This window comes from Penicillium psychrofluorescens (genome assembly GCF_964197705.1).
Source record: "Penicillium psychrofluorescens genome assembly, chromosome: 3".
Classification (NCBI taxonomy): Eukaryota; Fungi; Ascomycota; class Eurotiomycetes; order Eurotiales; family Aspergillaceae; genus Penicillium; species Penicillium psychrofluorescens.
In genome coordinates, this window is record NC_133441.1 from 379,550 (window position 1) to 392,939 (window position 13,390).

The 13,390-nt window shown below is 52.1% G+C and overlaps 5 protein-coding genes across 5 annotated transcripts; all 5 read left to right on the top strand.

The window, feature by feature from the left end:
- Positions 1–228: 228 nt before the first annotated feature.
- On the top strand, positions 229–2,077 carry PFLUO_LOCUS4274 (uncharacterized protein; the record flags this gene model as incomplete). Its single annotated transcript, XM_073781608.1, has 5 exons — positions 229–402; positions 460–862; positions 919–952; positions 1,009–1,682; positions 1,734–2,077. 5 exons carry the CDS (start codon positions 229–231, stop codon positions 2,075–2,077), a joined length of 1,629 nt encoding a protein of 542 aa, XP_073638346.1.
- A 745-nt stretch (positions 2,078–2,822) lies between these two features.
- PFLUO_LOCUS4275 (uncharacterized protein) lies at positions 2,823–4,125 on the top strand (the record flags this gene model as incomplete). The annotated part of the gene is made up of 2 exons (XM_073781609.1): positions 2,823–3,257; positions 3,310–4,125. 2 exons carry the CDS (start codon positions 2,823–2,825, stop codon positions 4,123–4,125), a joined length of 1,251 nt encoding a protein of 416 aa, XP_073638347.1.
- A 450-nt stretch (positions 4,126–4,575) lies between these two features.
- On the top strand, positions 4,576–7,905 carry PFLUO_LOCUS4276 (uncharacterized protein; the record flags this gene model as incomplete). The annotated part of the gene is made up of 1 exon (XM_073781610.1): positions 4,576–7,905. The coding sequence occupies one exon, from the start codon at positions 4,576–4,578 to the stop codon at positions 7,903–7,905; it is 3,330 nt and encodes a 1,109-aa protein (XP_073638348.1).
- A 2,557-nt stretch (positions 7,906–10,462) lies between these two features.
- On the top strand, positions 10,463–11,107 carry PFLUO_LOCUS4277 (uncharacterized protein; the record flags this gene model as incomplete). The annotated part of the gene is made up of 1 exon (XM_073781612.1): positions 10,463–11,107. One exon carries the CDS (start codon positions 10,463–10,465, stop codon positions 11,105–11,107), a length of 645 nt encoding a protein of 214 aa, XP_073638349.1.
- A 368-nt stretch (positions 11,108–11,475) lies between these two features.
- On the top strand, positions 11,476–12,352 carry PFLUO_LOCUS4278 (uncharacterized protein; the record flags this gene model as incomplete). The annotated part of the gene is made up of 5 exons (XM_073781613.1): positions 11,476–11,546; positions 11,633–11,786; positions 11,845–11,955; positions 12,009–12,200; positions 12,254–12,352. The coding sequence occupies 5 exons, from the start codon at positions 11,476–11,478 to the stop codon at positions 12,350–12,352; spliced, it is 627 nt and encodes a 208-aa protein (XP_073638350.1).
- Positions 12,353–13,390: the final 1,038 nt, after the last annotated feature.

Genomic DNA, 13,390 nt, shown 5'->3' on the forward strand with positions numbered 1-13,390 from the left:
ATCCTTGACGCTGCATTTGATCCATCTATCTACTACCCAATCTCATCACTCCTAGTTGCCGACGTATAGTTCTCATTGGTCCGATATCGGCTAATCGGCAGTACCAAGGCGGGGGTGCCTTATCAACACGTGCCGCCTTGAGGGTGTCGACGGTTTCCACGGGAATTGAGGGTTGGGAGGATCTGCTGGGCTGCTGGGGACAATCCGGGGCAAGATTCGACAAGGAAAATGCCTCCAGACCAAGAACCCAACGAGACATCCCCGCTGCTGGGCGCGCAAGGGGATGCCCATCCTCCCTCCACGGGGGCCATTCCCTCGCAGATTGACGAAGAGCAGGCAAAGGAGCCGTTCCCCGATGCGCGGAAGCAGCTCAAATATATTGTCCCTGCCATTTCCCTGGGAGTACGAAAGATCCCCGTTTACCTCGTAAATGAACATGACTAACCTGACATACTATAGATTTTCCTCTCAGCTGCGGACCAGACAATCATCATGGCCAGCTATGGTCAAATCGGCAGTGATCTCAAGGCCCTGAACTTGACGAGCTGGATTGCAACTTCGTACTTTCTCACTCTCACCTCGTTTCAGCCTCTGTATGGCAAGTTGTCTGATATCTTTGGCCGCAAGCAATGTCTGCTGTTCGCGTATGCCATTTTCGGGATAGGCAATCTGTTCTGCGGGCTGGCTCGCAATATCAATGAGTTGATTGCTGCGCGGGTCTTCCAGGGTATTGGTGGCGGTGGCATGACTACCGTGGTCAGTATCCTGATGAGTGATATTGTTCCGCTGCGGGATCGGGGCGTGTGGCAGGGCATTATCAATATTATCTATGCCACTGGCTCGGGCACGGGTGCGCCGTTAGGTATGGCCATCCAATCATTTTTTGTATACGGATCAATACTGATTGATGCCTCTTAGGTGGAATTCTGGCCGATTATATTGGCTGGCGCTGGTGTGTATTCCCTCGTTGTCTACCGAAAGTTTTCTTCTCTGACAGTCTCTCCGCAGGGCATTCCTGGCACAATTCCCTCTGTGCATTATTGCCTTTGTCGCCGTATCCTTCATGTTGAAGCTCCCGCCCCGCGAAAGCGCCCACTGGAAGACCAAGCTCCGACGCATCGACTTCCTCGGCGCCATCGTCCTCGTCGGTGCCGTATTCGGTTTCCTGCTGGGTCTTGACCGAGGCAGCAACGTCTCATGGAAGATGCCCATCACAATCATCTCGCTGAGCGTCTCAGTCGTGCTATTCGGGCTCTTCCTCCTGGTCGAGATCTACCTCGCGGCCGAGCCCTTTGCGCCGGGACACATCATCTTCGACCGGACTGTCTTTGCTTGCTACTGCTGCAATTTCTTCAGCTTTGGCGGCTGGCTCGCCGCACTGTTCTATATCCCGTTGTATTTCCAAGCGGTCGATGGCGTATCTGCCACTGTCGCGGGTCTGCGTCTGCTTCCGAGTATCCTGGCCGGAGTGACTGGCTCTTTGGTTGCGGGTGTTGTCATGAAATGGTCTGGGAAGTATTACTGGCTGACTGTTGCCGCATACACCTCCCTGACGACGGGGTGTTTCTGTGTCTATCTTTTCTCCGGCACGGCCATGGAAAACACGGTCATGATGATTATAGGAATGGTCCTTGCCGCGTTTGGCAATGGCATCGGAGTCACGTCGACCTTGATTGGCCTGAGTAAGTTCTCGACATTCTCCGCGCTGTAAAACTTACTGACCAACCCACCAGTCTCAAACGCTACACACGAAGACCAAGCCGTCGTGACCGCCTGCTCATATCTCTTCCGCTCCCTGGGCTCCGTCATCGGCCTGTCTCTCTCATCGACAGTAGTCCAACAGCTCCTCCGCGCCCGACTGCGCTCCGAACTACACAGCAGCAAAAACATCGACCAGATTGTCGACGGCGTCCGCGAGAGTCTTGATTTCATCAAGAAACTCGATCCCGAGATCGCCCAGATCGTGCGCAGCTGCTACGGCTGGTCCACGAACAAGGGCTTCGGCTTTATGGTGGTGGTGGTGTTCTTCGCGCTGTTTAGCAGCTTCTTCATTCGGGAGAGTAAGCTCACTCGCTGAGAGGACTGGATGGACCAGTACATAGTGTCGAGGGGGTGAGTGAAGGGTTGGCATTTCTTTTCTATCCGGACGCCGTAGGTACATACCCTTTTTGCATTTGTATGTGATGGGAAGTAGATGGATGGGGGAAATATGCATAGTATTTTGATAAAATTGGCAATGATAACGATCTAGAGTTTGAGTTCATAGCTGCTTCTGTTCTTCCTTGTATAATAGGACCCGTGGAATTCATTCTGTCTCTACTCAACCATAATAGCTCTCCCTCTAAAAGGTTAAAATGTGATCACTGCACAGACCCTGGGGCAAGACTAGCCCCCACACTCGATCTGGCCGCTGCTCGGCCTGGTTCGCTCCCTTTCTTTTTCCTGGGCCCTGTTGATCCCTGCTTCTACTGGCAACACCCGTCTTGGCCATCCTTGGTCGCGGTCCCCCATCTGGCCGGGAGCCCGATATTTACCACGCTAACAATGCCTAGAACTCGAGGTTCCTCGCAGGGATCTTTCGAGCCAATTGCGCCTATTGGGGGCTCAAAAAAGAAGAGCCCCATTGGCAAACCCACGCGCTTCGGTCTGGGCTCATTTCCCCGGACCGGAACTGGACATCCTGCGTTGGCCTTGGCCTTGGTGCTGGCTCGGTGCAATTAGAATGTCTCAATCCCTTTATTATTGGACATCTCGCGCGAGTCTTCTCTCCTTCTCATTCTCACCGTCGCGTCTGGCAGTGACTGCTCCCTCTAGGCGTCACCATGGTTGCCATTGCGCTTCTCACCCTGGGATTTCTGGCATCTCAGATCCCAGGCGTGCCCGCATCCGCCCATAGACATGGCCATCATGTCCACCACCGTCCTCCGCCCTCCCCGGCAACACCCACGGCTGCCTCCACGGAGACAGCCGCCGCAGCAGCTCAGCTAGATCATCTGTCCCAGATTGCTCTCCAAAACGCAATTGAGAACTTCGAGGGAAAACCGATAAGCCCAGATGGCTGCAATGCGCTAACTCTGCGAGTCCGGCGTGACTGGAGGGACTTCTCTTACCGGGATAAGAGGGAGTATATCGATTCCGTGCTCTGTTTACAAAGGCTGCCGGCGCGGACTCCCTCGAAGCTGGCTCCGGGGGCGAAGACTCGCTTCGATGACTTTGTGGCAACTCACATCAACCAGACTATGGAAATCCATTACTCTGTACGTGGTTTTTCTGGTATTTTTTATTTTGTCCGATGCTGATTTGCAGTAGGGTACATTCTTGGCCTGGCACCGGTATTTCGTCCATGGATTTGAAACCGCTCTGCGCGATGAATGTGGTTATACTGGCGACTATCCGTACTGGGACTGGGGCGCCGATACCAACGATATGTCCAAGTCGCCCGTCTTCGATGGAAGTGAGACGTCCATGTCTGGCAACGGCCTCCACATCCGCGACGAGAAAGACATCCAACTAAAAATGGGTAACTTCGCTCCCATATCTCTGCCGGCTGGCACGGGGGGAGGATGCGTCCATAATGGACCATTCAAGGACTACACGGTCAATCTGGGCCCGGCCTCTCTGGAGCTATGCGGCGGCAACCTGAGCAAAGTAGCTCACCCGATGGACTACAACCCACGCTGTTTCAAGCGCGACCTGACCACAGAGATCCTGCAACGCTACGCCAACTACACATCCATCGTGTCACTGATCGTGAATAACCACAACATCTGGGACTTCGAAATGACCATGCAAGGCATTCCGGGCAGTGGATCTATTGGCGTCCATGGCGGCGGCCACTATGCGATGGGCGGTGATCCTGGCCGCGACGTCTTCACGAGTCCCGGTGACCCGGCCTTCTGGCTTCATCACGGCATGATCGACCGCGTGTGGTGGATTTGGCAGAACCTGGACTTGGAGACGCGCCAGAATGCTATCGCGGGTACTGGCACGTTTTTGAACCAGCCGCCTTCGCCGAATACCACCCTTGACACTGTGATTGACCTGGGCTGGGCGAACCTGAGACCCATTGCTATGAAGGATCTTATGAGTGCCAGTGATGGGCCTTTCTGCTATGTGTATAGATGAAGTGGTACTATGAGGGTGAATAAGTTATAATTTTGTGAGGAAAGTTAATGTATATAATCAAAATAGTTAATTCATGAAGTACATATGGGCTTTCCAATAGAGCAAGGAGCAGCATAGCAGTGTAACTCGAACGTATATCTGAGGGACAGTATCTGCTCCACAACAAAGCCATATTTATCTTGCTAATTTCGACAAATTTATTTCTCCCCTAAATCGCTATGAGGCGAACTAATGTTGTAGTGCCTAACCCCGTGATGTCCGAGCTCCAAACCCCAAACCCTTCCCAAAAACCGTCATCCACTTGGCACCTACACCTTCGCCGATCACTCACTCACTCCGACCACTAGAACTTGGTTTCTGCTGTCCTCTGTTTCTCCAAGACAATTCATCAACAATGATCTCTCCTCAATTTCCCTGACAGTTTCATTTGCAGCTTCCAGCTCAGCGGCCATGCCCACACCGCATTCGGGGCCGGTCTCGTTGACACGATACCGGCCCATCCTCTACCTCTTCACCGGTGTCGCAGCGGCCTATGCAGTTGTCTACATCCATAACAATGTCATTCTGCCACGGCGTTCCCAACCCTCGCTGCGACGTCGAAACGCCGTGCGCCGCCACCGACGAAGCGATGCCGAAGAACTCGCCCTGCTCGAGACCCCGTCCTACCGAGCCATCACCCACCTCGAACAACTGGAGCGGCAGAATGGAGTGTACGGAACATTTCGCATCGAGACCGAAGACGGACGACGCGTGGAAAGTGGCCTCTTGCCTTCGCTGCTCGCAACCCGCGACCAGCTGATGGAGGAGGTTGGGGTCCCTCCGGCCCACGCGGAGCGCATGCGCGAAATGATGGAAGACACTTTTCTGGAATCTTTTCTTGCTCTCGACTTCCCCTCCGCACACACTCTTGCAGACAACAGCCCAGAAAGGGCTTATTTGACGGAGCAACTTCAACGACGAGGGATTTCCCGGGCGGGCATTGAGAGGGCGCTGATCCGGTTCAATGGAGACGAAAATTATGGAGAGGAGCTGCGCCGGCGGAGGCAGAACGGCGAGCGAGTAACGCTCTCTACTTCCACCTTCCCGGAAGTGTCGGGACCGCCACAGAACCTCGACGGCGCAGAAACGGTGGTTGATGACCAGAGTGTCTTCTCCTGGCGAGATGGGAACAATGATACCTCTCCGACACGAGAGGGACAGAATCTGCTAAATTTGCTCTATCACATTGCCGAGGACCAGGCGCGGAGAGATGGCTATATTCACCGGGGCGTGACTTGCAACAGCTGCGGCGCCATGCCCATCCAGGGTATTCGATACCGATGTGCGAACTGCATCGACTATGACCTTTGTGAAACATGCGAGGCGATGCAAGTACATATCAAAACGCATCTGTTCTACAAGGTGCGGATTCCGGCTCCCTTCTTGGGCAACCCACGACAATCACAGCCTGTGTGGTATCCTGGGAAGCCCGCGATGCTCCCACGCAGCCTTCCACGGACCCTGGCCAAGCGCCTCATAAAGGAGACGGGTTTTGAAAACACCGAGCTCGATGCCCTCTGGGACCAGTTCCGCTGCCTGGCAAACTATGAATGGGCAGATGATCCGAACAAGTTGTACATGGCCATTGACCGCAAAACATTTGACCGGTGCTTTGTGCCCAACACCTCCATTCGGCCGCCTCCTCCCAGTCTCATCTACGACCGTATGTTTGCGTTCTACGACACAAATAACGACAACCTCATCGGGTTTGAAGAGTTCCTCAAGGGGCTGGCGAGTTTGAATAATAAAAGCAACGATGAAAGGCTGCGGCGTGTCTTTCGTGGATACGATATCGATGGAGATGGTTACGTGGAGCGCAAGGACTTCCTCCGAGTGTTCAGAGCGTACTATGCTCTCAGTCGGGAGCTCACCCGGGATATGGTTGCTGGAATGGAGGATGACTTTTTGGAGGGCGGCGCTCGAGATGTCGTTCTTGGTAGCCAGCCTATCAGCTCTGCTTTTCCAGGCAACATTCCCTCGGGCGAGCCTTCACGGACTGGTGAGGGTAAACGGCCGAATCAGGATGGAGATATGGAAATCGTCGACAATGAAGGTATCTTGCGACAGGACGGTGACGATACTGGTGACCGACACTCAATCGTTGGTGACGCGGCTGTGCGAGAGCAGTTCGGTCGAGTGCGTCCGTTGTTTCCGTCGACACTTCGCCTTCCTCGTGCCGAGGTCGAGGCTTCCCAGGCGGAATTTGATCATGGTGGTGATGATAACGATGATGCCAGCGAATCTTCTGACGAGTCCGGCTCTTCAGTTGCCAGCGGCAACTGGCCACCAGCCGAACATATCCACGAAGAAGACATTATCGACGCGCTGGGGACGTATGTTCCTCCTCAAGAGATTACCGATCCCGTCGACAGAGCTCGTATTGCTACCTCGGTGTATCACAGAATGCGCGATGACGATCGGCGTCGAGTAGACGAGGCGCGACGATATGGTATTGATGAGCGCTGGAGACGCCGGGCATTCTACACGGATGAAGAAGATGGTGCAACCGTCCCGGAGGGATATCAACGGGATCCGGCCGTGGATGACGATCTCAGTGATGACGAGAAGCTCCATGTACCGCAAACCTTTGAGCCGCAACCGCCTTCTTCCCGTTCGCGGTCATCGTCTAAGGTGCGGTTTCAGGACGACCTCACCGACGATTACGATGTGCGCTCAAACCCTTCAACATCGTCCCGGAGCATACCAGTTGGGGAACGGTGGGGAGGTTTCGAGATCCCGGAAGTCGAAAAAGATGTGGGCAAAGAGATCTTGTATCAGGTCACGCAACAGGGGTTCAACGAGCTTCTCGATATACTGTTCAAACCCAAAGAGGATCTGATCATGGAAGCGTATCGGACACGAGCTGATCGCAAGGCATGGGCTCAGGAGATTGAGCTTGTGGAGAAAGCTGATCCCCAAAAAGGCACCATCAAGGAGGCACAGGCAAGCAACGAGGGAGAATTGCGGGCCGTCACCAGTGAAAGGTCTCTGGATGACCTCTTGCAGCGCTCTGGCTATGCCGTGCTCAGTCCGGTAGCGGAGTCCGTCAACATAGGGCCAGTGTTGGCCCCTCCATCCCCAGGGGCTGTATCGCCCCGGGACGACGACAACGATGACGATGTTCGGCCCTCTCATCTCGGTGATCCAGGACATGATGTTGCCATTGGTCAAGACCGGCCGTTCGAGGAGGATTACGATGAAACTGAGTCAGATGCATCTGGTCCGGAGTCCTCAGAAGATATCTCGCAACTTGCGGATGAAGAAGAGCTGTACAATGATCCTACTTTACCACAACACCGTCCCAACGCCGAATTCGCTCGACCTCGTCTTTCTTTCCGCGACCAGCCCTCTGTGATAGCCTCACCAGAATCCTCCGACCTCCCCTTGGAGCTCCGCCTCGAACCAAACGGCACAACCTCCCTCCCCGCACCGTCTTCTCCCGACTTTTCATCCCCCGAAGCCGAAGCCACAGCGCCCAAACCCCCTCCCTCACCTATGCAGCCACTCCCACCGCCGACCTCGTCGACCGACCAAGCGGCGGAACCTTCTGGCCCGCACAAACCGTCGCCCAAGACCATTGCCCGATGGGCGTACCTGAACCAGGTCGAGCGCGAAGCCAAGGAGCGCGGCCGCAGCGGAGCAGCAAAGCTCAGCTTTGAGGAATTTTCCCGCCGCATGGCTGCAGACCGCGGACGGAGGCTTGGGTTTGTGGCTACCTGGATTGAGATGGCTAGTTTTTAGATTCGGCGGAGAATCTTTGTACATTAATATCTATACGGAAAGAAACCAAGGAGTGTACGGTACGGTTCAAGCAAAATAGTTATCACGTAGCTCATATTTTATCCCAACCACGTAAATCTCTCTGTCAGAGTGGAATGGCCTCGAAATTCCTCTCATTCCAAAATGCTGAATAATCGAGCCCGATGGCTAATAAGTTAACTACCACCCTGCCGTGGCCAACATCAACGCGGTTTAACATAATTCATTCTTTCGCTCTAAGACATCTTGGGACTGCCAGCTCTCAATATCGCTGTGTAGAGTGCTAGGAGACGCGTACATTCTATTTTCAAGACTCATGTTTCATCTTGGTTCTGCGATCTGGGGCAGTCATGGATGACAAAAGGCGTCGGACCAGGACCGGCTGTCTGACATGTCGAACAAGACGGATCAAATGTGATGAACGGAAACCAACCTGCGAGCGCTGCGAAATCACCAATGTCGAGTGCGCTGGATATGCACAGAAGCGCCGTGTCATGACAAGGCGACCAAAGCATAGCTCAACAGCGCTTACGAGCGCCTCACCCTCCACAGAGCCTGAACACCACGGTTATGCCACACCACATCTACAACTACGCGCCGATGGGCTGCCTTTGATAGGGGTTCCAAACAACCCGACTTCATTACAGCGGCCGCATGCTCGGGCCCGCGATGTGTTGGCCTATCACCAATTCCTCTTCAGGACCATGCTGATCATTTTCCCGGAAGAGACTCTTTCTTACTGGAGAGACTATGTTTGCCAAGAAGCTTGGGAAATTGAGTGTGTCTATGATGCTATTGTCGCGCTCGGATCCATGCATCGGGCCACATTGTTGCTATCCCAGCAAACTGAGAACGACCGCCATCGAGGTTTAGACACCAAAGTGATCGCTATCCGGGCGTATGCAAACGCGTTACAAGGTGTTTCCGATAATTTAGCTCGCAATCAAATTTCCATGGCCCTTCTTTTGGGTGTGCTCATTCTTTTTGCATATGTTGAGGTAAAACCTCCCTCTGGAGAAGTCTATCGTTGATACTAACAATCACACATAGTGCTTCGACGGGAATATTCCAGCGACAATGCGACACATCCATATGGCCCAGCATTATTTCAAATCAATGTGCTCCAGAGACGGCCGAGAATCGGAACACTACAAGACAGCGATCGAGTTATGTCTGCAAGACTTGGACCTTGTTCGTCGTGTTACCCTGCCGGATCCAAAAGTGATCAAAATGATACACCCAATGCATATTCAAAGTCAAAGACCTAGCTTATCTCCATCCTCAGCTCAGGTGGCTCTGGACTCATCGCCGAGAGTTATGCTGCAGCAATTACTCGATATTGGCTCTATGGACGCCGAAATCAAGCAATTGACTTGGTGCCCAGTTGGTGTTAATTTGAGACCCATACCAGAGAGCAAGATTCTGGTCATGATTGAGTGCCTGAGAGATTGGAAAGCTGCCCATGCCATTCTTTTCCATCGGTTCATGGTCGATGAAGCGCTATCAGACGCCGTAAATTTCAATTTTGCGGCTTTGGACAAACTGCCCATCCCCCCGTCCCCTCATCCAAGTCTACCAAAAGATTACTGCCTTGCACTAGCATTATACGCATTTTACCGAGCGCGACTCACTTGGGCGCTAAGCATTTCCAATCACGGAGACAGCAATCTCGAACTCGACACCTATCACTTCATCTATCAGCTACTACGATTCGTCCAGACTGCCACGGACAGTCCACCTTCAACCGCTCAATACAGTCCTTTGAGATGCGAAGCGCTGAGAATAGGCTTTTCACCAATGCTTTTCCTCGCCGGACAATCCTGTCCCAAACCAACCTGGCTTCGGTGGATATCATTTGAATTGGACCGAGTCGGCCAAGAAGGCGTTTTCAATAACAAAGCCTTTGCTTCAAGCCTTGATGTCCTGTCAACCCTCGAAAAGCGTGTCGATCGAGACTTGGGGCCGCCTGGTGTCGAGCGCTTCTCATCGTCAACTTCGCGCGTGCTATCTATTCTTTTCCCCGACATGGACGGTCGAGTCTTCGTGACGTACTATGGCGAAGCCCGAGATCGAGATGCGGATGGCGGTAACTTGTATTCTCCTTTGAGCATTGCCCGCTGGTCGGCTTTTGTCAATGAAGGCAGACCTGTTGTGAATGCGTTTGATGGGGATCGAGGAACCGTGTTCAGTGAATGGGTTTTGGGTCAGAGTTTGGTTAGGGAGTGGGTGCAGTGGTTGACTTTTTCGGAATTCGATCTCAATCAGACGCTTCATGATCATATGAATGGGGGTCGGCTATTGCCCAATCGTGATGAAGTGGATTGGTGATAAATGAATAGATTCAATTAGATACGGCTCAGTGTTCTTGACATTTTATAGCTTTAACCGAGATAAGCGAGGCGAACGAGTTACGCGTAGCCTTTTCCAATTGGGTGATCACTAGACTCGTGGTATTTTGGAGGGCGCGCGGGCTTGGTAGACTTCAACATACCTTTTTAATTTCTTCAACGATTCTGCTCATCGATTTATCAGCGCCAGCATGAACGAGACCGGTCAACCAGCTTTGAAACTCTGGTACTCCCCAGGAGCGTGCTCACTCGCAGCCCACGTTATCCTCCTTGAGACACGCCTTAAATTCGACCTAGTGCTTGCCCAAGTCGGCCATTTCACAGATGAATTCATGGAACTCAATCCCAAGGGACGCGTGCCTGTTTTGTCATTTGACGGCGAAATCATTACCGAGACACCCGCAATCCTTACCGCGATTTCATGCTTAGTTCCCGAGAAGCTCCTTCTGGGACAAACCACCTTGGAAACTGCTCGAGTATACGAATGGTTGGGTTATTTATCGGGAACCCTACATGGCCAGGGCTTTGGCGCATTGTGGAGGCCAGGAAGGTTCCTTGATGATGAGAGTATGTTTCCTAGGCTACAAGAGCAGGCGGAGCGGACAATTCGACAGTGCTACAGCTTTATAGAGGACAAGTTTGCCTCTAGTCAGAGCCTTTATGCAGTGGGAGAGTCGTTTACTATTGTCGACCCTTTTCTGTTTGTTCTTTATCGCTGGGGATACCGGGTTAAAATCGAAATGCGATCTGAGTATCCGCACTTCGCTGCCTGGGCGGCTAGAATCTCTATCAAGGATTCTGTGATTAGAGCGCGGGAGACCCATGTTGGCATCTAAGGCAAAACGGGTGATCTATTCTGAAAATTTCCTTCGATCTTTGAATCTCTGGCTCGGACTCACAGGAAACCTACTGGTCCGCGTAACTCGCTATTCTCGCTTAACTCGCATAACTGTCAAGAGCTCTGGCCCGGGGTGTCTCCATACGGGATGCAAGGATGAATCTAGAATCCCATGGTGGCCAACATGTACGTGCCAATTTGTAAGCGTCTTTTTTCCTAAGGTCCCCTCGGGGTGTCCCCGAAAAGCTTTAAGATGTTGTAATTTGCTCGGTAATCAAAGTTGCATCTGACTCGGTCCAAAAAGATCTCTCAATCTGTCAATCTCGAATCTGAAATTAACTCCTTCGCAGTTTGAATCTGATAACCATGGCTACAAAGGGGTTTGCAATCTTCCACTACCTTGACATTGGCAGGTTGGGTCGGGGAGAAGTTGTCAAGTAAGTGTCATGCCCTTGCACACCCCTCCATACCTTCGTACACTCTCACGTCACAACCCTTGAACAATCTAGCTCATTCAAAATAGTCTTTTCATGAAAGATGCTGGCATCGACTTCAAAGAGGTCCGCTATCCGTGGGACGAGACCTGGCCTCAGAAGAGCAAGACGCTCCAGGATCAGGGTATTACGAGAACTGGAAAAGTACCCGCGCTTGAATACCAGGGATTGATACTCACACAGGTCTGCTAAACCCAATTTCTTTTCAGTGGATTTGAATGAGTTCTGACTGGAGTATTAGCATATCCCCATCCTACGATATCTTGCCCGAGATCTTGGCTCCTACGACGGCGAGACCAACGCAGAGAAATATGCGGTTGACTCTGTCTCCGATATCTACATAGATTGGAGGGTAAGTTAATATCACCCAGGTTTCTTGGTTTCCAATTGCTAATGAGCATGCAGTCCCAATGGGTAGCCAATCTGAGCAACAAAATCGACAAGTACAAGGACGAGTTTGTGCCCCAGTACTATAACCTCCTGGGGCAGTATTACCGCGATAATGACGGTCCCTACCTCCTCGGAGGCAAGGTTTCTTATGTCGATTTCGCGGTTTACCAATCTATCGATAATGAAGCGAGAACTGGAACTCTTCCAGTAGGTCCTTACAAGCATATATTACCTGGGATCTGTCACTAATCACTTTCCAGTCATCTCTTCCGGAGTCACTTCTTAAGCTTCGAGAAGCTATTGAGAAGCGACCTAATATCAAGGAGTACATTCGAGAAACTCGCCAGGAAAAGATGTGAGGCTTCGGAGAAGCGACCAATTGCGAGAATGTCAGATAGATTTATTCAATGAAACCTGCCAATCTAATGCGAAGAATGTCTTGCTTGCCAAGGTCGGATTATAAAGCTCATGTAGCAACAGGCTTTTGGATTGTCTAGGACCAGACTCAGCGTACATGGTGTTCAAAGAGCAGCATCACAGCGACGAAAGTATTCAGAAAGTTCTAGCTTCATGATAACATCAAAAAACGTCTCGAATAACACTAAGATTCTTGAACCTCGTTACTCTCGACAAAATCGCTTAGCTCGCTAAAAGCCTCGTCCCTAGGATATTTGTCAGCGGCTTGAGCAATCCACCTAGAGGCAACTCCTCGCAGAAGCCGGGTGGATATATGGAAACAGAGCCATTTGAGTCTGGTTGCGCTTGTTATCTTAGTGGCGGGCTCTTTTACTTAAGGACACTTTCCGTTTGCACTTGCGCTAAGCCATGGAAGGGATAGCATCGCGTGCACCCAAGTATTTGTTCTCGGATGCCTGTCTCAGGGAATATTTCCAGGCAATGTCATTGGGCAGACTTTCGCAACCAGCTCATCCAGCGAGAGCACATGGGGGCCAGCTGCCTACGGTCTCACATCAGGCACATTCATGCTACCTGCTGGACGCCTTGGTGACCTGTATGGCCATCGCCGTTGCTACATTGCAGCATGGATGTGGTTGGCTGTCGCTTCACTTCTCGCAGGCTTTAGTGTATTCTCGAAATCCTTTATTTTCTACTCGATCTGCCGAGGCCTACAAGGAATGGGGACTTCGATGTTACTCCCAAGCTCTCTCGCCATTCTCGGGTCCGTCTACAAAGATGGATCGCGAAAGAACCTCGCGTTCTCATTATTCGCGGCAGGAGCGCCAACAGGCTTCACCCTCTGGGGAATAATCTCAGGTGCAGTAGCGGAATCGTCCTGGTGGCCTTGGATCTTTTGGGTCACTGGCATTGCCTGCTGTTTCCTTGCCTGTGTCAGCTTTCTGACGATCCCTTTTCTTCCGGGGGAGATTGATCGGGCA